We start from the raw sequence: 24,589 nt of genomic DNA on the forward strand, positions 1-24,589 counted from the left end.
GACTCCACTATTGACACTGTGGAGTCTTTCTGCTTCCTGGGAACTATCATCTCCCAGGACCTCAAGTGGGAGCCGAACATCAGCTCCCTCATCATGAAAGCACAGCAGAGGATGTACTTCCTACGGCAGCTGAAGAAATTCAGTCTGCCAAAGACAATGATGATGCACTTCTGCACAGCCATCATTGAGTCCATCTTCATCTCCTCCATCACCATCTGGTACGCTGCCACCGCTAAGGACAAGAGCAGACTGCAGCGTGTCATTAGGTCTGCAGAGAAGGTGATTGGCTGCAGTCTCCCGTCTCTCCAGGACCTGTACGCCTCCAGGACCCTGAAGCGTGCAGGAAAGATTGTGGCTGACCCCTCCCACCCCGGACACAAACTCTTCAAGACACTCCCCTCTGGCAGGAGGCTGCGGTCCATCAGGACCAAAACCTCACGCCATAAGAACAGTTTTTTCCCGTCTGCTGTCAGCCTTATTAACAATGTCATGCACCAACCTCACCAAAGCAAATTCCTCCTATGTGTAAAATCGTACTTGGCAATAAAGCTTTTCTGATTTCTGATTTCTGACTATATTTGCCTGCCTTGTTCCTTGCAGATTGTTGGAGAAGTGCTCAAACAGCTGACTGAAGAGAAATGTAAGTTCATTGGTGGATATGTCACACATTTAGAAGTTTAATGGAAAAGGCAGGACAGGCAAAATTATTTTAGGTCTCAGGAATTTAATTGCCACAGACCCTTTGTCAGTCAAAAAGCAATGCAGTATTTACATGAAACAGTGATGGGCCTAGCTAATTTTCTGCCATCTTTCACTCGTTCCCTGCAGTGTTGTCCATTTGGCTGCATGGTTGGTTCCAGCACCACATCAATCTTCTCGGTTTTAACAAGCATGCACTTGGTTAATTTGATTTCTCTTCATTTAGGTTAACAAATAGATGCAGACAGAGACTACACCAAAATACTTTCAGAATGAGGATCATCAATCATTTTCCATCACAATCTCAACAAAATGCTCTGTACATAAATCTGCAGCACACCACAGCTCATGTTTTCGTATGGCTACTCTCTATGGCTCCTCATGCTACTGCTGTGTGGCAGGTTATGGAACGCCTGAGGTCTTGAAGCTTGGCAAGCAATGAAAGATTACCAATAACAAGTTGTTACTGTGACACATCTTAAACTGTTTTATCACAGACATGCTAATGTATTTTCTTCAATTCCAGTCATCGTCAAGGCCACAAATGGCCCCCGATATGTGGTTGGGTGCCGCAGACAGGTAGGTGCTGAACAATCATCCTGTAATGTATCATCTTCTCCAGGGTTTTCGAGCCTTAAATTCTTATGACACCATGTATTTGTGCTTTGCTAAATTTTATTGGATTCAACTGTGGCATATTCATTTTAAATTTAAAGAGACTGAAGGCCATATCTGTCAAACAAAAATTAATATATTGCAAACTTAATTGCATGTATGTGCATCCTGACCCAAGAGTTTAGTCTTCAACCGTGCAGAAAATTAGGATCACCTGAAAAAGACAGATCAGGTAATACTATTGAACTATAAGTGGTCTTGGTGACCTAATAGGACAAAACAACAATTCTAAGTATTTAAATATGAAAAGCATGCAAAAGAGCATATACCTGCATATAGGGATGGACAGCTCGAAGTTAAGTGGAACTACGCCATCTGTTTGCAGGTGAGAGTACTACTGCACATGTAAAAAGGTAGTATAAAGCTTATAGTGTCTCCAGAGGGAGCTGTAGTAAAGTCTGGTAAATGTCCTCAAGTGATGTCACTTGAATTAGTGTCAACTGGGGCTGAAGAGTACAAGTTTGAAAATGAGATGGTGTGGAGTTACAAGTGAGTCATCTTCACAGACCTTTGTATTTTGCCCTGTGTTTGACCATCTGAGATTTTGCAATACCATATACTGTACTGAGGAATCTGTTTCTTTGGCTCTGGTTGTATGAGTCCATTGTGGGCAATGTGAGCAAGACTGCTTATGCAATATTGGATTGTTATGGTATTATCAAATTGTTGATTGGTATTTTTTTCTGGCTAGGACAAAATGTTCCAAACATTCCAACACAATGCAGCATCAGTATTTGTTGACTTCAGTGTTAAGAAAGTGAAGCCTAATCTATAACCCAAGGAGGGTTGAATCAATGGTAACTGGACTCGTAGAAACGTATCACCTCTCATCTGTTGGACTTCAGTTCTGACTGGTGTGGAGTCCCAGGTATTTAACATCTGTTAGGTTGTCACAACACTCATTGAACCACTTGGGTTGTTTGTGCTCCTAACTGCTGATTGTGTAACAGCAATCGTTCGAGTCATTGGAGTCACTTGGAGCCAGGTGTGAACGACAGTCACTGGAGTTGTCACATGAAGCCAACTGTGAATTGTTAAATCTCCTGGGACAGCATTGTAGGTTGGGGATAAGTGGTGTCTAAGACCTCCTCCTCTAGTTGAGGGATGGTTTCTCTGTTTTTTTTTATGTAAATGGTCTCTTTCACTCCTATTTCAAACCACCCCTGCCCCATCCCCTGTTCAAAACATGTATGTTGTCCCCAAATGAGTATCCCTTATATTTCAGGTGTAGATGAACTGCTGAATCTTGACCTGATGAATTACCCCCCTTGTTCCTGACTGTTTTTTTTAGTTTTCCCATTACACAAGTCTGTGCATTCCTCACTGCATTGGACTGCATAAACTAGTTTGCTGTAGTTCAGTTGATGTTCTGACATGTTCTGTGAAGACTAGCACTTGTTGGGTTTTGATTTTGATTCATGTGTGGTCCATGTGTGCGGTTCACATCTGCCACAGGTGATTCCAAACTACCCCAATAACTGCCGTTACACAGCCAGGAGCATACAAAAGTGGTTTCAATAATCGATGATAATAAGACATACTTTATTAATCACATGACACAATAATGACCCCATGGATGTTAAAAACCTGGTTCTCCCCAATAGTCAGTGAAAACTGAAGAAGCCCCTTGGATGAGAGGCAAAACATTTTCAGGTTTCTGCAACCAAGTCCAGCTGCCTTTTATTCAACCAAGAATCTTCAAAGACATGTAATCCATATTTTTTTTCATTCCAGTTGGATAAGTCACAGCTTAAGCCTGGCACCAGAGTGGCACTGGACATGACTACACTCACTATAATGAGGTAGGCTGGATATAATCACCCCCCAGAATTGGTTAAGCAGTGTCACAGGCTATTAGAGATCTAACAGTACATGCATTTATGCTGAACACTGAGTGGATAATTGTAGTCTGTATCTTGGCATATGTAGTTCTCCATGTGGCATTCCAGCAGCTTCTTGCTGCAGATTTATACCGGACAGATTGTCAACACCAAATGATTGTTTGTCACAGAAGATGTGCCAAAAATCTTTTATTTCTTTGAACGAGGGAGTGTTATCTTTGTGTAGCATACTTATTGAGCATTTGCAAATGTTTGTGTGTGCCTTACAGAAAGATTTGCAGCCCATGAACTAGGGCTGGGCGATAAAACGATAACGATATGTCTCACGATAGACACGTAATCAATATCAATAAAAAATGCGTTTGACAAAACATTCCTTAATTTTTTTTTCTCCGTCAGAAGAAACCAGAGGTTGCGAAGCAAGGTTGGTTGCATGAACAAATGCACTCGCTTTCAGGTAACCAAGCAATGTAGGGAGTAATCACTGATCAGTGGGAGTGACACGCCAATCATGTAACCGGATCAAGTTCGGTTGCGCCATCTTGTTGTCTGGTGTTTGATTCTTCACGAGGAGTGAGATGAGAAATAGAAAGTGAGTGCTGCAGCGAGTGGAGAAATTGTCGATAAAACAGGGAAAGTCAGCTCGCCAGTATGGCAGTTTTTTTTGGATTATAGAAGTTGGACTGTAGTCAGACCAATGTTGTCTGTAAATTATGCAAGACTGTCATCCCCACCAAGGCCGGTAATACCACAAACTTGTTTAACCACCTTAGCCGCGCTCACCCTTTGGAGTACAGCCGTATTCGCCAACGTCCAGCAACATCTCCAACCGCAGCACCACCGCACAAGCAGCAGACCACCATGCAGAGGTGCTCTACTTCAGTGCCTTATGACAAATCATCGAAAAGGCACAAAGACAACGGAGGCAGTGGCATATCATATAGCTAAAGACATGCGCCCGCTGAGCATTGTGGAGAAGCCAGGTTATAAAAATCTCTTACATGCTTTTTAACACACTTGCAATAAAAATGAATAATTCATGCATGTTTAGAGTAAGAAGAGTGAATGAAGTTATTCATATGTCTAGGCTGGTTTTATAGTTCAATCAATCTTACCATACTTTTATTTACATTTATTATTTGAGTGTTTTCCATGGTTGTGTTGACATTTCCTTTCCTTTCTGCCTTGATAGCTGAGGGGATTACAATCAGAGAAAGGTTAAATTTAAAATAAAAATGTTTCAATTTAATGTATTTTTCTCCTGGTCCTTATTTTAAATAGGTCATAAAAAATATCAATAATCATCGCTATCGACTGATATAAAACACTTATATCGTGATACAGTTCTTAGTCATATCGCCCAGCCCTACCATTAACCACTTTTTAGTGTTCACATTTGTAAGCTTTAAGAATGTAGTATCTAGCAGTGACTGAATACATTATGTACTAAACTGTGAATTTATTGTACCAATGTATTCAACCAATGAATGTTCAGCAAGAGATGGAAGTTAATAGTGGTTTGATGAAGAGCAAGAGTTCATATAGTACAAAGCTGGAACTGTGCTCAGCATGTGTTTCATGTTCTTTCGAAGGTACCTACCCAGGGAGGTGGATCCTCTGGTGTACAACATGTCCCATGAGGACCCTGGCAGTGTCTCATACTCCGAGATTGGAGGCTTGTCTGAGCAGATCCGTGAGCTGAGAGAGGTACAACAAGGCCACAGCAATCAGTCAGCAATTGAATTGTACAAGACAGACTTAATTTTTGGAAGTTTTTTCTCATAAATGTATTGGCATGATTGGCAGTATGTGGTGTAGTTTAACAGAGGCTCCCATATGTGTTTCTTTAAGGTGACATTTGCATGGTTGGGTTTTGTTCAGAGAGATTCTGACTGAGATGAGAAAGGGATGAAGACCAAATCAAAATATTTGTTTTACTTTCTATCCTTGCTGCATAAACAAAGCTGCTGTTATTTCATGACAGGTGATTGAGCTGCCTCTGACCAACCCTGAGCTCTTCCAGAGAGTTGGGATCATTCCCCCAAAAGGCTGTCTGCTCTATGGGCCTCCAGGTTAGCAAATCAGTGAAGAGTTTCAGTGAAAAAGCCTTTATAGATCCATCCATATATGCATATCACATTTGAGAACAAATATATTTAAGCTGGTATTTGTTTGTTTAGACACATTTATGGGTCTTATTTTATCTCTATAAGGTCCATATTATGTATTTTAATTTCATGATACTCATATGTTTACACAGTAAAAGTGTGGTGTAATTAGTTAATTGTTTCATTATGCTTTTTTCTTATTGACAAACCCCTTCTGTAACAGGCACTGGGAAGACTCTTCTTGCCAGAGCAGTGGCCAGTCAGCTGGACTGTAACTTCCTCAAGGTGAGCTTTGGTGCCAGTGTTAGCCTGGACGGCAGCGCACTGCCACATTGCACTTCAGTGTAATGCAGTGCACTCAGTTGATGACGTCTGTGTGTGCGCGCGCTGCAGGTGGTGTCCAGCTCCATTGTGGACAAGTACATTGGTGAGAGTGCCAGGCTGATCAGAGAGATGTTCAACTATGCTAGGGACCACCAGCCATGCATCATCTTCATGGATGAGATTGATGCCATTGGTGAGTGACCCTGAAGATCTGGTTTGGTTTTTGTCTTTCCTTTGGCTCTAACATTTTAGTTTAGAGCTAATGTTTTTTAAAGAGCATATGCATTTTAATCTATTCAGCTTCAAGCTGCAGTTAAAGCTTTTACATATCTGCTAACTGTAAGGCTTTTATTATGAAGCAATTAAAGCGTCCTGTACACTTTGTCATATATGTTAGTGACTGCTATCTCCAATCAGTTAAAAAAAATTGGGCATAATAAAAATATGTACTGTACACTTTCAGTTTCAAGTTTTTATTTGCTAGAGACTGAACATACAGTGTGCAGTGAAATGCTTTGTTGCCCCCTCCAGTTCTATGCATGACGTGATGAAATATCCAAAATATCAAATATCCAATCATGTATTTCCCTTTGTACAGAACTATGCTTACAGAAGGCTAAAAATGTAGATACAATTGACATAAGGGTAGGGCTGGGCGATAAAACAATAGTGATATGTCTCGCGATAGACACGTCATCAATATCAATAAAAAATGCGTTCGATAAAACATTTGATAATTTTTTTTCTTTGCCGGAAGAAACCTTAAGTTGCGAAACGAGGTTGGTTGCATGAACAAATGCACTCGCTCTCAGGTAACCGAGCAACGTAGAGAGTAATCGCTAATCAGTGAGAGAGACATGCTAACACGCCAGTCATGTAACATTATCAAGTTCGTTTGCGCCATTTCGTTGTCTTGTGTTTGATGCTTCGCAAGGAGTGAGATGAGAAATAGAAAGTGCTGCAGCGAGCGAAGAAATTGACGATAAAACAGGGAAAGTCAGCTCGCCAGTATGGCAGTTTTTTGGATTTTATGTCGGACCGTAGTCAGACCAATGTGGTCTGTAACTTATGCAAGACTGTCGTCCCCGGTAATACCACAAACTTATTTAACCACCTTAGCCGCGCTCACTCTTTGGAGCGCAGCCGTATTCGCCAACGTCCGCCAACCGCAGCACCACCGCACAAGCAGCTGACCACAATGCAGAGGTGCTCTGCTTCAGTGCCTGATGACAAATCATCTAAAAGGCATGAAGACACAACGGAGGCAGTGGCATATCATATAGCTAAAGACATGCTTCACTAAAAATATAATTGAATAGCTCATGTATGTTTAGAGTAAGAAGAGTGACTAAAGTTGTTCATATGTCTAGGCTGGTTTTATAGTTTACAGTCAATCTTACTGTACTGTCTATCATGTTTGTTTTCAGATGTCAAATCCACCTCAGTTTCTGCTATTTTTACAAAACACTGCATATATCTTAAAACATTTTATTCAGCAGAAGGTGACTCAGCTTGTGAACTTCCTGCACTAAACCTGCAGAAAAAAGTTCTCAGGTTTCTCTCTGTTTACATTTTTACACTTTTTTTTTACTTTTATTATTTGAGTGTTTCCCATGGTTGTGTTGACATTTCCTTTCCTTTCTGCCTTGATAGCTGAGGGGATTATAATCAGAGGAAGGTTCATTTTAAAATAAAAATGTTTAAATTGAATGTATTTTTCTCCCGGTCCTTATTTTAAATAGGTCATAAAAAATATCAATAATTATCGATATCGACCAATATAAAACACTTATATCGCAATAGAGTTTTCAGCCATATCGCCCAGCCCTACATAAGGGTCAACCAACTTTTGAACGGACAGCTCTCAAATACAAAAACAATATAGCCATTTGAGCTGTTAAAGCTACTGCGAATGAGCATGCTAGCAAGCTTGCGCACCTGGAACGCAATGTGTCTAGTGCTACTGATATAATCACAATGTAGACAGCGTTCTCATGTGCAATGTATTGAAATCCTCTTAAATAAAGCACACTTGATTAAAAAAACAAAACAAATATAGCAAATCAAATATATACAACAAAATGTAAGATGTGCATATATGAAGAATTAATCTCAGTGCAAATATTAAATGAATGCAGGGTAAGGGTTGAGGTGATTGTCAACAAATGTCAGAGGTAGAGTATGGCAGGAACCCTGGCAGGATCCTTGTTTGGGATCTGGATTGCCTGAGGGAAGTAGCTACTCTTGAGCCTCTCTTCCTGGTCCTATGACTGCAATAGTGCCTTTTTCAATCTCTCAGTACCCATGGCCATATCTGATGTCCATGTTTGAGATTTCTGAAATGAAGAAAGATTTATATCTTTTTTAAATCTTTGCTCTGTTAACTATTGATAAACTTTGTCACTGTCTGTAGAAATTTACCCCCCAACCTGAGAAAGCATGTCAAGATACAGTTGTGCTCATAAGTTTACATACCCTGGCAGAATGTATGATTTCTTGGCCATTTTTCAGAGTATGAATGATAACACAAAAACTTTTCTTTCACTCATGGTTAGTGGTTGGGTGAAGCCATTTATTGTCAAACAACTGTGTTTACTCTTTTTAAATCATAATGGCAACAGAAATCAAAAGTTTACATACCCCAGTTCCCCTTTAACATTAATGACAGCTTGAAGTCTCTTGTGGTAGTTGTGGATGAGGCTCTTTATTTTCTCAGATGGTAAAGCTGCCCATTTTTCTTGGCAAAAAGCCTCCAGTTCCTGTAAATTCCTGGGCTGTCTTGCATGAATTGCAGGTTTGAGATTTCCCCAGAGTGGCTCAATGATATTGAGGTCAGGAGACTTAGATGGCCACTCCAGAACCTTCGCTTTATTCTGCTGTAGCCAATGGCAGGTCGACTTGGCCTTGTGTTATTTGGAACATCGAAGTAAGTCCCATCTGGGCTCATGAGTGCAAATTTTCCTCCAGCATTTTCTAACATGCTGCATTCATCTTGCCATCAATTTTGACCAAGTTTCCTGTGCCTCTGTAGCCTACACATCCCCAAAACATCAGCGTTCCACCTCCGTTTTTCACAGTAGGAATGGTGTGCCTTTCATCATAGGCTCCTCTCCAAATGTAACGTTTATGGTTGTGGCCAAAAAGTTCAATTTTGATCCCATCACTCCAAATGACTTTGTTCCAGAAGTTTTGAGGCTTGTCTCTGTGCTGTTTGGCGTATTGTAAGCGGGATGCTTTGTGGCATTTGCGTAGTAATGGCTTTCTTCCGGCAATTCGACCATGCAGCCCATTTTTCTTCAAGTGCCTCCTTATTGTGCATCTTGAAACAGCCACACCACTTTTTTTCAGAGTCCCTTTATTTCAGCTGAAGTCATTTGTGGGTTTTTCTTTGCATCCCGAACAATTTTCCTGGCAGTTGTGGCTGAAACTTTTGTTGTTCAACCTGACCGTGGTTTGGTTTCAACAGAGTCCCTCATTTTCCACTTCTTAATTAGAATTTGAACACTGCTGATTGGCATTCTCAATTCCTTGGATATCTTTTTATATCCCATCCATCCATCCATCCATCCATTATCTTCCGCTTATCCGGGGCCGGGTTGCGGGGGTAGCAGTCTGAGCAGGGACGCCCAGACTTCCCTCTCCCCGGACACTTCCTCCAACTCTTCTGGGGGGATCCCGAGGCGTTCCCAGGCCAGCCGAGTGACGTAGTCACCCCAGCGTGTCCTGGGTCTTCCCCGGGGCCTCCTCCCGGTGGGACATGCCTGGAACACCTCCCTAGGGAGGCGTCCAGGGGGCATCCGATAGAGATGCCCGAGCCACCTCAGCTGACTCCTCTCGATGCGGAGGAGCAGCGACTCTACTCTGAGCTCCTCCCGGGTGACAGAGCTCCTCACCCTATCTCTAAGGGAGCGCTCCGCCACCCTGCGGAGGAAACTCATTTCAGCCGCTTGTATCCGGGACCTCGTTCTTTCGGTCATGACCCAAAGTTCATGACCATAGGTGAGGGTAGGAACGTAGATTGACCGGTAAATCGAGAGCTTCGCCTTTCGGCTCAGCTCCTTCTTTACCACGACAGACCGATACAGCGACCGCATTACTGCAGCCGCTGCACCGATCCGCCTGTCAATCTCACGCTCCATCCTTCCCTCACTCGTGAACAGGATCCCAAGATACTTAAACTCCTCCACTTGAGGCAGGAACTCTCCTCCAACCTGAAGGGAGCAAGCCACCTTTTTCCAGTCGAGAACCATGGCCTCGGACTTGGAGGTGCTAACTCTCATCCCAGCTGCTTCACACTCGGCTGCGAACCGCCCCAGCGCATGCTGAAGGTCCTGGCTCGAGGAAGCCAACAAGACAACATCATCCGCGAAAAGCAGAGACGAAATCTGCCGGCCCCCGAACCGAACCCCCTCCGGCCCCTGGCTGCGCCTAGAAATCCTGTCCATAAAAATGATGAACAGAACCGGTGACATAGGGCAGCCCTGCCGGAGTCCAACATGCACTGGGAACAGGTCCGACTTACTGCCGGCAATGCGGACCAAGCTCCTGCTCCGGTTGTACAGGGACTGTACAGCCCTCAACAGAGGGCCTCCAACCCCATACTCCTGGAGCACCTCCCACAGAATGACGCGAGGGACACGGTCGAATGCCTTCTCCAAGTCCACGAAGCACATGTGGACTGTTTGGGCAAACTCCCATGAACCCTCAAGCACCCTGTGGAGGGTATAGAGCTGGTCCAGTGTTCCACGGCCAGGACGAAAACCGCATTGTTCCTCTTGAATCCGGGGTTCGACTATCGGCCGGATTCTCCTCTCCAGTACCCTGGAATAGACTTTACCAGGGAGGCTGAGGAGTGTGATCCCCCGATAGTTGGAACACACCCTCCGGTCCCCCTTTTTAAAAAGAGGGACCACCACCCCAGTCTGCCAGTCCAGAGGCACTGTCCCCGTCTGCCACGCGATGCTGCAGAGGCGTGTCAACCAAGACAGTCCTACAACATCCAGAGACTTGAGGTACTCAGGGCGGATCTCATCCACCCCCGGCGCTTTGCCACCGAGGAGCTTGCGAACTGCCTCAGTGACTTCAGCCCCGGTGATGAATGAATCGACCTCCAAGTCCCCAGTCTCTGCTTCCTCTACGGAAGACATGACAGAGGGATTGAGGAGATCCTCGAAGTATTCCTTCCACCGCCCGACAATATCCCCAGTCGAGGTCAACAGCTCCCCACCTCCACTGTAAACAGTGTTGACAGAAAGGTGCTTCCCCCTCCTGAGGCGCCGAACGGTTTGCCAGAATTTCCTCGAGGCCAACCGGTAGTCCTCCTCCATGGCCTCCCCGAACTCCTCCCAGACCCGAGTTTTTGCTTCTACAACCGCCCGAGCTGCCGCACGCTTGGTCTGCCGGTACCCATCAGCTGCCTCAGGAGTCCTATGAGCCAACCAGGCCCGATAGGACTCCTTCTTCAGCTTGACGGCATCCCTTACTTCCGGTGTCCACCACCGGGTTCGGGGGTTGCCGCCACGACAGGCACCGCCGACTTTACGGCCACAGCCATGGACGGCTGCATCAACAATGGAAGTGGAGAACATGGTCCATTCGGACTCAATGTCTCCAACCTCCCTCGGGATCTGGTTGAAGCTCTCCCGGAGGTGGGAGTTGAAAACTTCCCTGACAGCGGGTTCCGCCAGACGTTCCCAACAGACCCTCACGGTACGTTTGGGTCTGCCAAGTCTGTCCCGCTTCTTCCCCTGCCAGCGAATCCAACTCACCACCAGGTGGTGATCAGTTGACAGCTCAGCCCCTCTCCTTACCCGAGTGCCCAAGACATACCGCCGAAGGTCAGATGATACGACTACAAAGTCGATCATTGACCTCCGGCCTAGGGTGTCCTGGTGCCACGTGCACTGATGGACACCCTTATGTTTGAACATGGTGTTTGTTATGGACAAACTGTGACTAGCACAGAAATCCAATAACAGAACACCACTCGGGTTCAGATCGGGGAGGCCGTTCCTCCCAATCACTCCCCTCCAGGTGTCACTGTCGCTGCCCACGTGAGCATTGAAGTCTCCCAGCAGAACAATGGAGTCCCCGGTTGGAGCACTTTCCAGTACCCCTCCCAGGGACTCCAAGAAGGCCGGGTACTCCACGCTACTGTTCGGCCTGTAGGCCGAAACAATAGTTAGAGACCTATCCCCAACCCGAAGGCGTAGGGAAGCGACCCTCTCGCTCAGCGGGGAGAACTCCAACACATGGCGGCTGAGCTGGGGGGCTATAAGCAAGCCCACACCAGCTCGCCGCCTCTCACCGCGGGCAACTCCAGAGTAGAAGAGAGTCCAGCCTCTCTCAAGGAGTTGGGTTCCCGAGCCCAGACTGTGCGTGGAGGTGAGCCCGACTATCTCTAGCCGGTACCGCTCAACCTCCCGCACTAGCTCAGGCTCTTTCCCCCACAGTGAGGTGACATTCCATGTCCCCATAGCCAGAGTCGTTGTCCAGGATTTGGGTCGTCGGGGCCCCCGCCCACGACTGCCACCCATTCCACATAGCACCGGCCCCTTCTGATCCTTCCTGCGGGTGGTGGGCCTACGGGAAGGCGGGCCCACGTCGCTCCTTCGGGCTGTGCCCGGCCGGGTCCCGTGGGCAAAGACCCGGCCACCAGGCGCTCGCCTGCGAGCCCCAACCCCAGGCCTGGCTCCAGGGCGGGGCCCCGGTGACGCCAATCCGGGCGACGTACGCTTCCTTGCTTTAATTTCTTTCATAGGGGCTTCTTGAACTGCTCTTAGTCTGACCCGTCACCTAGAACCTGTTTGCCTTGGGAGACCCTACCAGGGGCATTAAGCCCCGGACAACATAGCCTCTAGGATCATTCGGGTACTCAAACTCCTCCACCACGATAAGGTGGCAGATCAAGGAGGAGCTTTTTATATCCCTTTCCTGTTTTATACAGTTCAAGATCCTTTGACAATTCTTTTGCTTTCCCCATAACTCAGAATCCAGGAACGTCAGTGCACTGAAAGATGCAAGGGTCTGTCAGGAGCCCAGAAACTCACTGACCTTTTGTACACACACATGGATTACAAGCAAACAGATCACAGGTGAGGATGGTTACCTTTAGTAGCCATTCAAACACGTTTGTGTCAACTTGTGTGCATGTTATTAGGCCAAAATCACCAGTGTATGTAAACTTTTGATCAGGGTCATTTGGGTTGTTTCTGTTGTCATTATGATTTAAAAAGCGTAAACACAGTTGTTGGATAATAAATGGCTTCACCCAACCACTAATCATGAGTGAAAAAAAGTTTTTCTCTTATCATTCATATTCTCTGAAAAATGTCCAAAAAAATCACAAATTCTGCCTGGGTATGTAAACTTATGAGCACAATTGTATGTAAACATTTGTTTACGTCCCGATAATCATTTTAAACAAATTTGAAGTGCTTGAAGTATTTTCAGTTTTTATGCTATGGTCAAATCAAATTCCTTTCTATGGCTTTACCCACCAAGTTGTTGTATTTGGAGCAGACCCTCTGTGAATCCACTGCTGCCGCATACTAATAGTTAGCTAGCAAACATGCAGCTTTGATGTTACTGACTTAAGTGATTAAGCACTCAAAGTTTTTCACTTTGTAGACTGTTATTGTCCTTAGTCCCTACCACGTGTGCTGACCTCTTTCAACATTTTCTGCTGGACATGTGACACTCTTGTACTACTCCATGTTCTGAGAACCCATCCCTAATCAGTATGCAACGGTGTGCCCCTTCAGCACATGACAGATGATTTTATCCAACCACAGTTTCTGAAAGACAGTAACAGTGGGCATGGAGACATGCACCAGTTTGTCGATAAATCCCAGGACAACCTCTGAAAACTCGTTGACCTCATCAGAGCTGTCCTGGAGCATGTCTCAATCAGTGTTACTCAGTGCATCCTGCAACGTAGCATCTGATCGGTCAGACCAGTGTTTGACCTTTCTCTTCCTCAGGGCTTCCTGCTTAACTCTCTGGCCGTTTCTCAATATGCGTTCTTCTCTGTACTTGTGTTCTTGTGTACTTGAGAAACGTCATCAGTCTCAGTCCAAGTACTGTTCCAATTCAAAAATCTGCATCTTGCCAAGTACAGTCATGTACAGATGCGTTCTTGCTCCTCCCATTTTATCGAGGATGCATTGAATGGTGACTTGTATGGACTTGGGGCAGCCACGTATCCCAGAATGCATTTCGTAGCAACGATGTCGAAGGAGAGGGCTCTCAACTGTAAATTACAAGTTTCGAAATACTACTGTTTTAGTAGTGCGGAATGTGGTTTTAAGATTATTTTATGTGAGAAAGTTGATGTTAAAACTTAAAATCTGTAGTCGATGCATCACGATAGCACGTAGTTTAAAATTTGCTCCAAAGTTTTCGGAGATGTGTCGTCCTGCTAACGGACGAGCTGAGATGGTGACATCATCAAGTACGCTGTCGTCCCAATTGCAGAATGACGGTCCTGCATCTTCCCGTCCTGGAGAGACTGTACTCCCAGGTCGAACTTGTTAAGTCTGAACTGCCAAGTTTGTAAGTCCAAACTTGGCATACTTGGTATTGAGAAACGGCTTCTGTATTTTGGAATGAGGAAGGTGGCGGCGTGATCTGATTTCCTCAATGGGAAGGAAGTCATCCAGAGTCCTGTCCCCTATAGTGGGACAAAAAATGTGGTTTGGTTCTTGCTTAAGGCCTCCTGTTTTTTGTTCTTGTCAGATTGGGGTGGAATGTAACAGCCATGATGCTGACTAAGGTAGATCCTGTGGTAGATACAGTTGAAGTCACATGATTACACACACCTCAGACAAATACATTTAAACTCATGTTTTCACAATTCCTGACATTGTAAACATTCCAATTCTTTATTTTTTTCGGCTTTTATTTTTTCATAAAATTCCCAGTGGGTCAGAAGTATTCAGTAGAATTGCTGTTTAAGTTGTTAAACTTGGGTAATACGTTTTGGCTAACCTTCCACAAGCTTCTCAAAATAAGAAATTTTGTGCATTACTCATGACAGAATTAGTGTAACCGAGTCAGGTTTGTAAGCTTCCTTGCTTGCACTTGCTTTTTCAGTTCTGCCCACAATTTTTCTATTGGATTAAGGTCAGAGCTTTGTGATGGCCACTCAAGACTTTGTTGTCCACAGCCATTCTGCCTCACTTCTTGAAGTACGTTTGAGGTCTTCAGATGTCACTTCCAATACATCTACCCAATTAAAGGAGGGAATTACTGAGTGCTCGCAGGTAAAAAACATGGTGGATTCCAGTTAAATGTCAGGTGCTCTTGAAGTTGAAAGATTCCGTAAAGACAAAGAAACAGCACAAAGCTTTCTTCAGGCACTCCGACCGAGCCAAGGATAGTTAAAAAGCCTTTATTAAATTAGGGCATATTGATATAAAATATTCTAAACGCCGACCGGTTTTGACCACGGCGGGTCTTCGTCAGGGTGTAAAAAAACAGGTAAGGACCCGAGTCAAGGTGCACTGATTGCTTATATAGTGCCAGCGTCAACAGCAATTAGACCAGTTAATTCTCACATAACACAAGATGAAATGTTTCATACAGCCAATCATCAGACGGAACAGGAGTTCCAATTACAAAGATAAGTATGATGATTTTTTCAAAGAACATATCAACTTTTCAAGTAGCCACCGATCTGTGAGATGAGATAAACAATTTCAATATCAGTGAAGTGATTAAACAATTATATAAAAAGGTTACATCAACAGTGATAAACCCATAATGAAAATATATATGTTTCAATCACGGAGTAAAGAGAAAGGGCTAATCTTCAACTGCCTACAAAATAATTATAGAAATGGTCTAAAATCCATCTCTTCATTAAGACCGGGATATATACAGGCATCTAATTTGAAAATCCAAAAAGTTTCCCTTTGTAATAATTTGTTGAGGCAGTCTCCTCCTCTGATTGATGGTTCTACTTTTTCTATGCCCTCCACTTTTAGAATGTTATCATTATTGTTGTGGGCTATATGAAAGTGACGTGCCAGGACGTGATTGGCTGTATGAAACATTTCATCTTGTGTTATGTGAGAATTAACTGGTCTAATTGCTGTTGACGTTGGCACTATATAAGCAATCAGTGCACCTTGACTCGGGTCCTTCCCTGTTTTTTTACGCCCTGACGAAGACCCGCCGTGGTCGAAACCGGTCGGCGTTTAGAATATTTCACATCTACCCAATTGTCCTTCCTCATGATGCCATGTATTTTGTGAAGTGCACCAGTCCATCCAGCAGCAAAGTACCCCCACAACATAATGCTCCCAACCATGTGCTTCACAGTTGGGATGATGCTCTTCAACTTGCAAGCCTCTCATTTTTTCCTCCAAATATAATGATGGTCATTACGGCAGTTTAATTCAGGTTTCATCAGACCCAAAGACGTTCCCCCAAAAACTAAGATCTTTGCCCCTATTTGCTGTTGCAAACTGTATAATGGACTTGTTTATGACGCTTTTATAGCAGTGGCTTCTTCCTTGCTGAGCTGCCTTTCAGGGTCTGTCAAAATAGGACTCGTTACTCAAGATATAGATTCGTGTTTTACCTGTTTCCTCCAGCATTTTCACAAGGTCTTTTGTTGTTGTTCTTGGATTGATTTGCACTTTTTTGCACCAAGGTACCTCTTGGATGAAATGCATCTTATTAATCTCAAATGGGAAAGTGTTAACTGTGTTAACACAGCCAAGTTGTATAAATCTGAAAAAATAGCAAGTAAAAACAAGGTAAATAAATTCGAAACTTGATTCTGTTGTTCAGGAGGTAGCACAGGATTGTTCTGAAGAGTTTAATCAGGATTGCTCTCTATTTTGAGTTATAAGCAAATTTGTGATAGACATGCCCACTTTCACCAGTCGTTCTGACATTTCAAATTTTGGAAATGTCAATACTTCTGAGCATGTACTCTTGACTTGTCCACTGGGTTTTTAAGTACACATTTTTGGTATTTGTGGTACCACCTATCACTCGTGTAAGGGGCATGGCCTTTCCAAAATTGCAATTTTGGGCCAGGTCGACTGGGCCTGTGTTTCTTGGGAAGCATATGCATATCATTTCTAGTTATTGGTACGAGCGTCATGTTGGAGGTCAGTCCATCTCAGCAATTTGAGGCAATATGGCAGAAAAATAATAGTAAGAAACCAGCAGAAACACAATCAGGTTCTGCCACTTCAGGGCATCACACTAGACAATACAATTAGAGTACTTATTAACTCCAGTATGCACTGAATATGCATTGTTTTTCATCATTGCAAACAGAACTGCACATCAATTGAGTTGTTGAGATTCTTTGCTCAGGACCTAATTACTTGTTACTAATTACTATGACCTGCCACCCTGTGTGGTCTGAATAGCTTACTGCATGTTCTCTACTTTGTGCGTTGTTCCCTTAAGGTGGCCGTCGTTTCTCTGAGGGAACCTCTGCTGACAGAGAAATCCAGAGGACTCTGATGGAGGTAACTGAACCACTGTTGTGTTCTAGGCTGTTACGACCAAAACACACATCACAACAAGCACTGTTATTTTTTATGTAAAGTCATTGAGAACTTTGTTTCGTCAGGAGCCAATGCAGTTTGCTACAGCCACCCAAATTGTTGTGACTTGAACTGCTTGCCAGTGACAGAACAATATTTCATATTAGTGCATATATATGCACCATTCCAAGACTGGAAATATGAATAAATATGAAGATTTGCCATATTTTCTGTCAAATTTGTAGGATCCTTATGAAAATTGTTAATGTATTAAATGTTAAAAAATATTACTAGTAGTACTGGTCTAACTTGACTCCTGAGTCCTCCTGCTGTCATGACTTGTGTGTTTCATTGTTACTCACTGAAGAAAGGTTGAATGTAAACAAATAAAACAGGCTACAACTACATGCCTGTTAGACAACTAACAATTTGCTGACCTTTAAATGAAATGGGGAATGCAGTCCCTGTTGCACAGTACAGTCTATCTGCAATGTGACAGCTTTGCTCATTTTCAGTGAATGAACTTGTGAAGAGCAGTATCTATGACTTGTGCAGTAAACTTAACTTTATAAGTGCAAACAAAGTGCGACAAAGTCAGCACAGTGGATAGATAATCGAAAGCAGTGATTGAGTTGTTTATTACTTTGTGCATGTCATGTCAGCTGCTGAACCAGATGGATGGCTTCGACACACTTCATAGAGTCAAGATGATCATGGCCACCAACAGACCTGACACTCTGGACCCTGCCCTGCTGCGGCCCGGCAGATTGGACCGTAAAATCCGTAAGCTCTCCTCTGTTCCTGTTCATCATCTGCTTGTCAGCTCTCTGTGACCACACAGCAAATCTAATGTCCTCTTCTGTTGTTCAGACATCGAACTGCCCAATGAACAGGCTCGCCTGGACATCCTCAAGATTCACTCCAGTCCCATCACCAAGCATGGCGAAATAGGTTCGTGAGCAGAACTGACATCTTAATGAGTTTGCCTCCTCTTCATATCTTCATCATAAAACACACTTCATTTAACCACAACAGAAACAAAATTAAAGTCACCGAAACCGTCCGTTTTTTCCAGTTTTTCAGCAATCATCAAATCTGTTTAATTGAATTAAACCCCTAATTCACTGAGTTAGATGTGGAAATACTCTGACTCTACATGTTATTTTTACCTGCTGCCACTCTCTGTTGTTGGCCTCTTCATGTTATTGGACTCGCTGAACATAGTCTGTCACTAGATTGCGGCTCTGAGTTGTTCTTTGGAGGGAGACTATTGAATTAGCAATATAAAAATTACAAATATTGTCATTGCCGTTGGACTCGACAATGACTAGCCTGTTGCCAGTAGCCAGTATATTCATTAAATTGTCCAACCCTACTCGGTCCCTGAAAGCAGATAAGCAGAATAATCAAATTAATTAAGCAAATGAATTAAATTATATTATTGCATTAATTTAATTTGTCCATCCCCTTAACACTTTTCAAATCCAAATTTGATGCTACAGAGCCATAGGTCTCAGAACCTGTCTACTTTTTGCTGGCCAGTCTTGGTGCTAGAGGCACACATACTGCTATGTACTGTATGTATTAGGAGGTAGAGAACCAAGGTTCAACTCCGGCTTCCTCCCACAGACCAAAAACATGCTCATTAGGTTGATTGGTGACTCTAAATTGCCCCTAGGTGTGAGTGTGAGTGTGAATGGTTGTGTGTATGTGCCCTGCGATCGGCTGGCGACCGGTCCAGGGTGTACCCCGCCTCCTGCCCGTCGACAGCCGAGATAGGCCCCCCCCGACCCCGAAAGGGATAAGCGGCATAGAAAATGGATGGATAGAACCAAGGTTCACACAAGTTTGACCCCCCTGTCTCAGAGGTTGTGTTAGACATTCTCATTGTCCATCATTGTGATGGACAGAGTTCATTAATTTTTTTTAATGATAATGAGACAAAGGCTATTTAACAAAATGTAATTTTCAAGAACAACTCCATCACAGTAACATTTCATTTACAGAACAAACTGACTTATGAGATCATGCATTTGTCTGACAGTCACAATGGATGATTTCATGAATGATTTTTTTTTCTAGAGTGACAGCAGAGGATGCTAAAACACCATGGCAATTGTGCCTAAGGCATATATATATATATATATATATATATACAGCGGGGAAAATAAGTATTTGACACGTCAACATTTTTGTCAGTAAACATATTTCTAATGGGTTTATTGAAATAAATTTTTCACCAGATGTCAGTAACAACCCAAGTAATCCACAAATACAAAGAAATCAAAACAAATAAGTTCACAAATTAAGAACTAAACAAACTAAAAATGATTTTAATACTTGGTAGAAAAGCCTTTGTTGGTAATGACAGCCAGTGTTTCCTCTACATTCATTTAGGAGTGGCGGGCCGCCATTCCTAAATCCTAGCCACCGCTCCTTCAAATTTCTTTTTTTTTTTTTTTTATTGTCGCAAATACACCACCGCCGCATGTCTCCACCTTCACAGCGGAGTCCGATGTTAATTACTCGCGAGAGTGTGGCCTTGAAAGCGACATCATGTCAAGCAGAGAATCAGAGGAGTGTCGTCTTGGAAAATAGGGCAGCGACTTACCGGAGAAAAGACTTAGACTTATTAGCTTAAGATAACCCATAATAGATTCTACAAGTTAAATAGACATTCGCAAAATATTGATGGCCAGCTAACGTTACGTAACATATCGGTAGCTGAAGTTAATTGGGCCTGATGAAAACTCAGTGTCGCTAACATGAGTAAACTAATTGATAGCATTAAGATAATATCTACACGCCATGATGTAACTGCTGACTACATTTTCAGATGAGCTTGTTCAAATAGTTCTCTAAGAAGACACGAGTGGTCCTTGGTTCTTGTACAACTCTTTGGATTATTCTTTTGATTCCTGTCCAAAATCTTGCAAGGAGCACCTGGTCGTGGTTGCTTTAAGGTGAAAGGACGTTCTTTTAGAACTTTTTTTTTTTTTTTGAAATTTAGAAATTCGTCTGTAACCAATGCCATCACTATATTTTGCAATGAGGTTGCAAAGGTCTTGCAAGAGCTCTTTGCTTTTACCCATCATGAAATGTTTCTTGTGTGACACCTTGGTAATGAGAAGGACTAAACCAGCTGATATTAATTTGCACTGGTTAGGGGCGACATTGCATTCTATATACTGACAGATTTCAGGTGGTTTCTTGGCTTTCCATGCCTTTTTGCACCTCCTCTTCTTCATGTGTTCAATACTTCAATTCAATTCATCCATCCATCCATCCATCCATCCATCCATCCATCCATCCATCCATCCATCCATTTTCTCCCACTTCATCTGGGGCTGGGTTGCAGGGGTAGCAGTCTGAGCAGGGACGCCCAAACTTCCCTCTCCCCAGACACTTCCCCCAGCTCTTCCGGGGGGATCCCGAGGCATTCCCAGGCCAGTCGAGTGACATAGTCACACCAGCGTGTCCTGGGTCTTGTCTTGTCTTGTCTTGTCTTGTCTTCTATTCTATTCTATTCTATTCTATTCTATTCTATTCTATTCTATTCTATTCTATTCTATTCTATTCTATTTGTATAGAGCCAAATCACAACCAAAGTTGTCTCAGGACACTTTCCATACAGAGCTGGTGCATGCCGAGCTCTTTTATCTACAGAGACCCAACAATTCCCTCATGAGCAAGCACTTGGCGACAGTGGCGAGGAAAAACTTTCTTTTAACAGGCAGAAACCTCAGGCAGAACCAGGCTCTGGGTGGGCGGCCATCTGCCTCAAACAGTTGGGTTAGAGAGGGAGAGCAAGAGAGAGAGAGTGAGACAGACAGAGAAACAGACAGAAATGCAGTCAGAGAGAGAGAGAGACAGAGGGAGAGAGACAGACAGACATGCAGTGACAATAACAGTATCAGTGGATGTCAGGCAGGGCCAAGGCAGGAGACACAGATGCAATCCACAATCCAGATTCAGCCACTGTCCATGGGAACCTGCAAGACGACAAAGCACAGAGACTCCGGGGAAGGAGCTAAGTTAGTAACACGCCGTGGTAGGACATGAAAGCATGCAGATGGAGAGGGAGAGAAAGACAGAGGAGCTCTGTGTATCTTTGGAGGTCCCCCGACAGTCTAATCCTATAGCAGCATAACTAGGGGCTGGTCCAGGACAAGCCTGAGCCAGCCCTAACTATAAGCTTTATCAAAAAGGAAAGTTTTAAGCCTACTCTTAAATGTAGAGACAGTGTCTGCCTCCCGGACAAAGACTGAAGAGGAGCTTGATAGCTAAATGCTCTGACTCCTGTTCTGCTTTTTGAGACTTTAGGAACCATAAGTAGGCCTGCATTCCGAGAACGCAGTGTTCGAGTGGGGTAATAAGGTACTATGAGCTCTTTAAGATAAGAAGGTGCCTGGCCATTTATGGCTTTGTAAGTAAGGAGGAGAATTTTAAATTCTATTCTGCACTTTACAGGGAGCCAGTGCAGAGTGGCGAGTATTGGAGAAATATGATCTCTCTTCCTGATTTTTGTCAGAACAGAACACATGCTGCAGTGTTCTGGAGCAACTGCAGAATATTCAGCAATGAATTTGGGCAGCCTGATAGTAAGGAATTGCAGTAATCCAGCCTGGAAGTTACGAATGCATGGACTAGTTTTTCTGCATCATTTTGAGACAAAATATGCCTGATTTTTGCAATATTACGTAGGTGAAAAAAGGCAGTCCTTGAAATTTGATTTACATGGGAGTGAAAGGACATGTCCTGGTCAAAGATAACTCCCAGATTCTTTACAGTGGTGCTGGAGGCCAGCGCAATGCCATCTATAACTGCTATGTCATCAGAAAGTGACTTTCTAAGATGTTTAGGGCCTGCTAGTATAACTTCAGTTTTGTCTGAGTATAGCATCAGAAAATTGCAGGTCATCCAGGTCTTTATGTCCTGAAGACATGCTTGTAGTCTAGTTAACTGACTGGTTTCTTCTGGCTTCATTGATAAATATAGCTGGGTATCATCTGCATAGCAATGAAAATTTATTGAGTGCTTCCTGATAATCTTACCTAAAGGAAGCATATAGAAGGTGAATAGAATTGGTCCAAGCACAGAACCCTGCCGAACTCCAAAGCTGACTTAAGTGAGCACAGAGGAGTCGTCATTAACGATCTGCGATCTGACAAGTGGGACTTAAACCAGCTTAGCGCAGTTTCCTTAATGCCCATGAAGTGGTCCAGTCTCTGCAATAGGATACCGTGGTCAATGGTGTCAAATGTAGCACTAAGATCCAATAAGACTAGTACAGAGACAAATCCTTTATCAGATGCCTGGATCTAGAGTAGGCTTTTTAAGTAGCAGTTTTATCACAGCTACTTTAAAGGACTGTGGTACGTAGCCTATTGATAAAGACAGATTGATCATGTCTAATACTGGAGAGTCAATTAAAGGTAATACTTCTTTAAACAGCTTAGTCGGGATGGGATCTAAAATACAGGTTGGTGATTTTGATGATGAAATTATTGAAATTAGTTGGTGAAGGTCAACAGGAGTAAAGCAGTCTAAAACTGCGACAGACTGAGTAACAGTTTCTACGGTTTCTGTGTTTGAAGACAAAACAGTACCTGTTGACGGCAGGAGCTGATGAATTCTGTCTCTAATAGTTAGAATTTTATCATTAAAGAAGCTCATGAAGTCATTACTGTTCAGAGCTAAAGGAATACATGGTTCAACAGAATTATGGCTCTCTGTCAGCCTGGCTACAGTGCTGAAGAGAAACCTGGGATTGTTCTTATTTTCCTCTATTATTGCAGAGTAATAGGCTGCCCTGGCACTGCGGAGGGCTTTCCTGTATATTTTAAGACTGTCTTGCCAGGCGGACCAAAATTCTTCCAAATTGGTAGAACGCCATTTCCTTTCTATTTTCTGTGAAGTTTGCTTTAATTTGCAGGTTTGAGGAGTATACTATGGAGCTAACCTCCTCTGTTTAATTATCTTCTTTTTTAGGGGAGCAACAGAGTCAAATGTCATACGCAATGAACCTGTAGCACTATCAACCAGCTAGTCAATCTGGGAGAGACTAAGGTTAGCATAAGAATCCTCTGTTGTATTGAGACATGGCATTGAATTAAATACTGATGGGATCATATCCTTAAATTTAGCTACAGCACTATCAGACAGGAGTCTGGTATAAGAATTTTTGCCTACTGGACGGTAGTCTGGTAATATGAATTCAAAAGTTATTAAATGATGGTCCGACAAAAGAGGATTCTGTGAGGAGACTATTAAGTCTTCAATTTCAATGCCATATGTCAGAACAAGGTCGAGGGTGTGGTTAAAACACTGAGTCGGTTCATGTACATTCTGATGGAAGCCAACTGATTAAAGTCACCTACAATAATTACTTTATTTGCTTTAAGGACTAAACCTGATAGAAACTCCGAGAACTAAGCTATAAATTCGGAGTAGGGACCAGGAGAGCGGAATACTATAACAAATAAAACTGGCTGCACTGTTTTCCATTTTTCATGAGAAAGAGTGAGAACAAAGCTTTCAAATGAGTTATAGTCGAGTTTAGGTATAGGGCTGATTAAAAGGCTTGAGTCAAAAATGGCTGCAACTCCACCTCCTCTGCCGCTGCCTCGAGGAATGTGAGTATTAATATGGCTTGGAGGAGTTGCTTCATTTAGGCTCACATACTCTTCAGGACACAGCCAGGTTTCAGTCAGACAAAATAAATCAATATTATGGTCTGATATTAACTCATTTACTAAAACAGCTTTAGAGGACAGAGATCTGATGTTAAGGAGTCCACATTTAATTCTCCTATCTTATTGTACTATTGCAGCGGTTGTTTTAATTTTAATTAGATTTTTATGTTTAACTCCTCTTCTCTGTACTTTTGGTTTACTTAGTTTATGTGGTCGGGGGGCAGACACAGTCTCTATGGAGTGTTGGGTGGGTAACTGCTCTAATGGAGGCGCAGAGAAGCGTGTAGGACTGCAGCTCTGCCTCCTGGTCTCAACTCTGAGTTGTCAGGGGTTAGGTTCATAAATAAAATCGGTCAGATACTTCTTGCCTGTGTCATTCCACTTTATTTCACATAACTTAATTTATGGACTTATTTGTTTTTATTTCTTTGTATTTGTGGTTTACTTGGGTTGATACTGACATTTGGTGAAAAATTCATTTGAGTAGCTCCATTAGAAATATATTTACTGACAAAAATGTTGACACATTCATTACTTATTTTTCACACTGTGCTCAGGAGTTGGCGAGGGATGTCAGCACCAAGTTTTAATAGGATTGTTCAAAGGCATCTTTAGTAATGAATAAACATGTGTTAGGACATGGCCACTTGCATCAATCAATATAGCACTTAAGATTTTGGTTGATGCCATACCTGTCAACATTGGGATTCCACAATATGGGAAATTTTCCAGTGCTC

At 43.1% G+C, this 24,589-nt stretch overlaps 1 protein-coding gene across 4 annotated transcripts in view; it reads left to right on the plus strand.

Annotated features, from left to right (window-relative positions):
• Window positions 1-24,589, plus strand: part of psmc6 (proteasome 26S subunit, ATPase 6) — a 44,425-nt gene that overhangs the window by 2,721 nt on the left and 17,115 nt on the right. For all 4 annotated transcript variants that reach the window (XR_011603321.1, XR_011603322.1, XM_070986874.1 and 1 more), the window contains exons 3-12: window positions 601-640; window positions 1,226-1,278; window positions 3,109-3,176; window positions 4,808-4,922; window positions 5,200-5,287; window positions 5,547-5,608; window positions 5,717-5,840; window positions 17,078-17,139; window positions 17,820-17,940; window positions 18,028-18,108. Coding sequence is in view for 2 of the 4 variants with exons in the window: in XM_070986874.1 (XP_070842975.1) it covers window positions 601-640; window positions 1,226-1,278; window positions 3,109-3,176; window positions 4,808-4,922; window positions 5,200-5,287; window positions 5,547-5,608; window positions 5,717-5,840; window positions 17,078-17,139; window positions 17,820-17,940; window positions 18,028-18,108 (814 nt within the window). In the remaining 2 variants the exon portion in view is untranslated. The remainder of the gene's footprint in view (window positions 1-600; window positions 641-1,225; window positions 1,279-3,108; window positions 3,177-4,807; window positions 4,923-5,199; window positions 5,288-5,546; window positions 5,609-5,716; window positions 5,841-17,077; window positions 17,140-17,819; window positions 17,941-18,027; window positions 18,109-24,589) is intronic.

This window comes from Chaetodon trifascialis, chromosome 19, assembly GCF_039877785.1.
Source record: "Chaetodon trifascialis isolate fChaTrf1 chromosome 19, fChaTrf1.hap1, whole genome shotgun sequence".
Lineage (NCBI taxonomy): Eukaryota > Metazoa > Chordata > Actinopteri > Chaetodontiformes > Chaetodontidae > Chaetodon > Chaetodon trifascialis.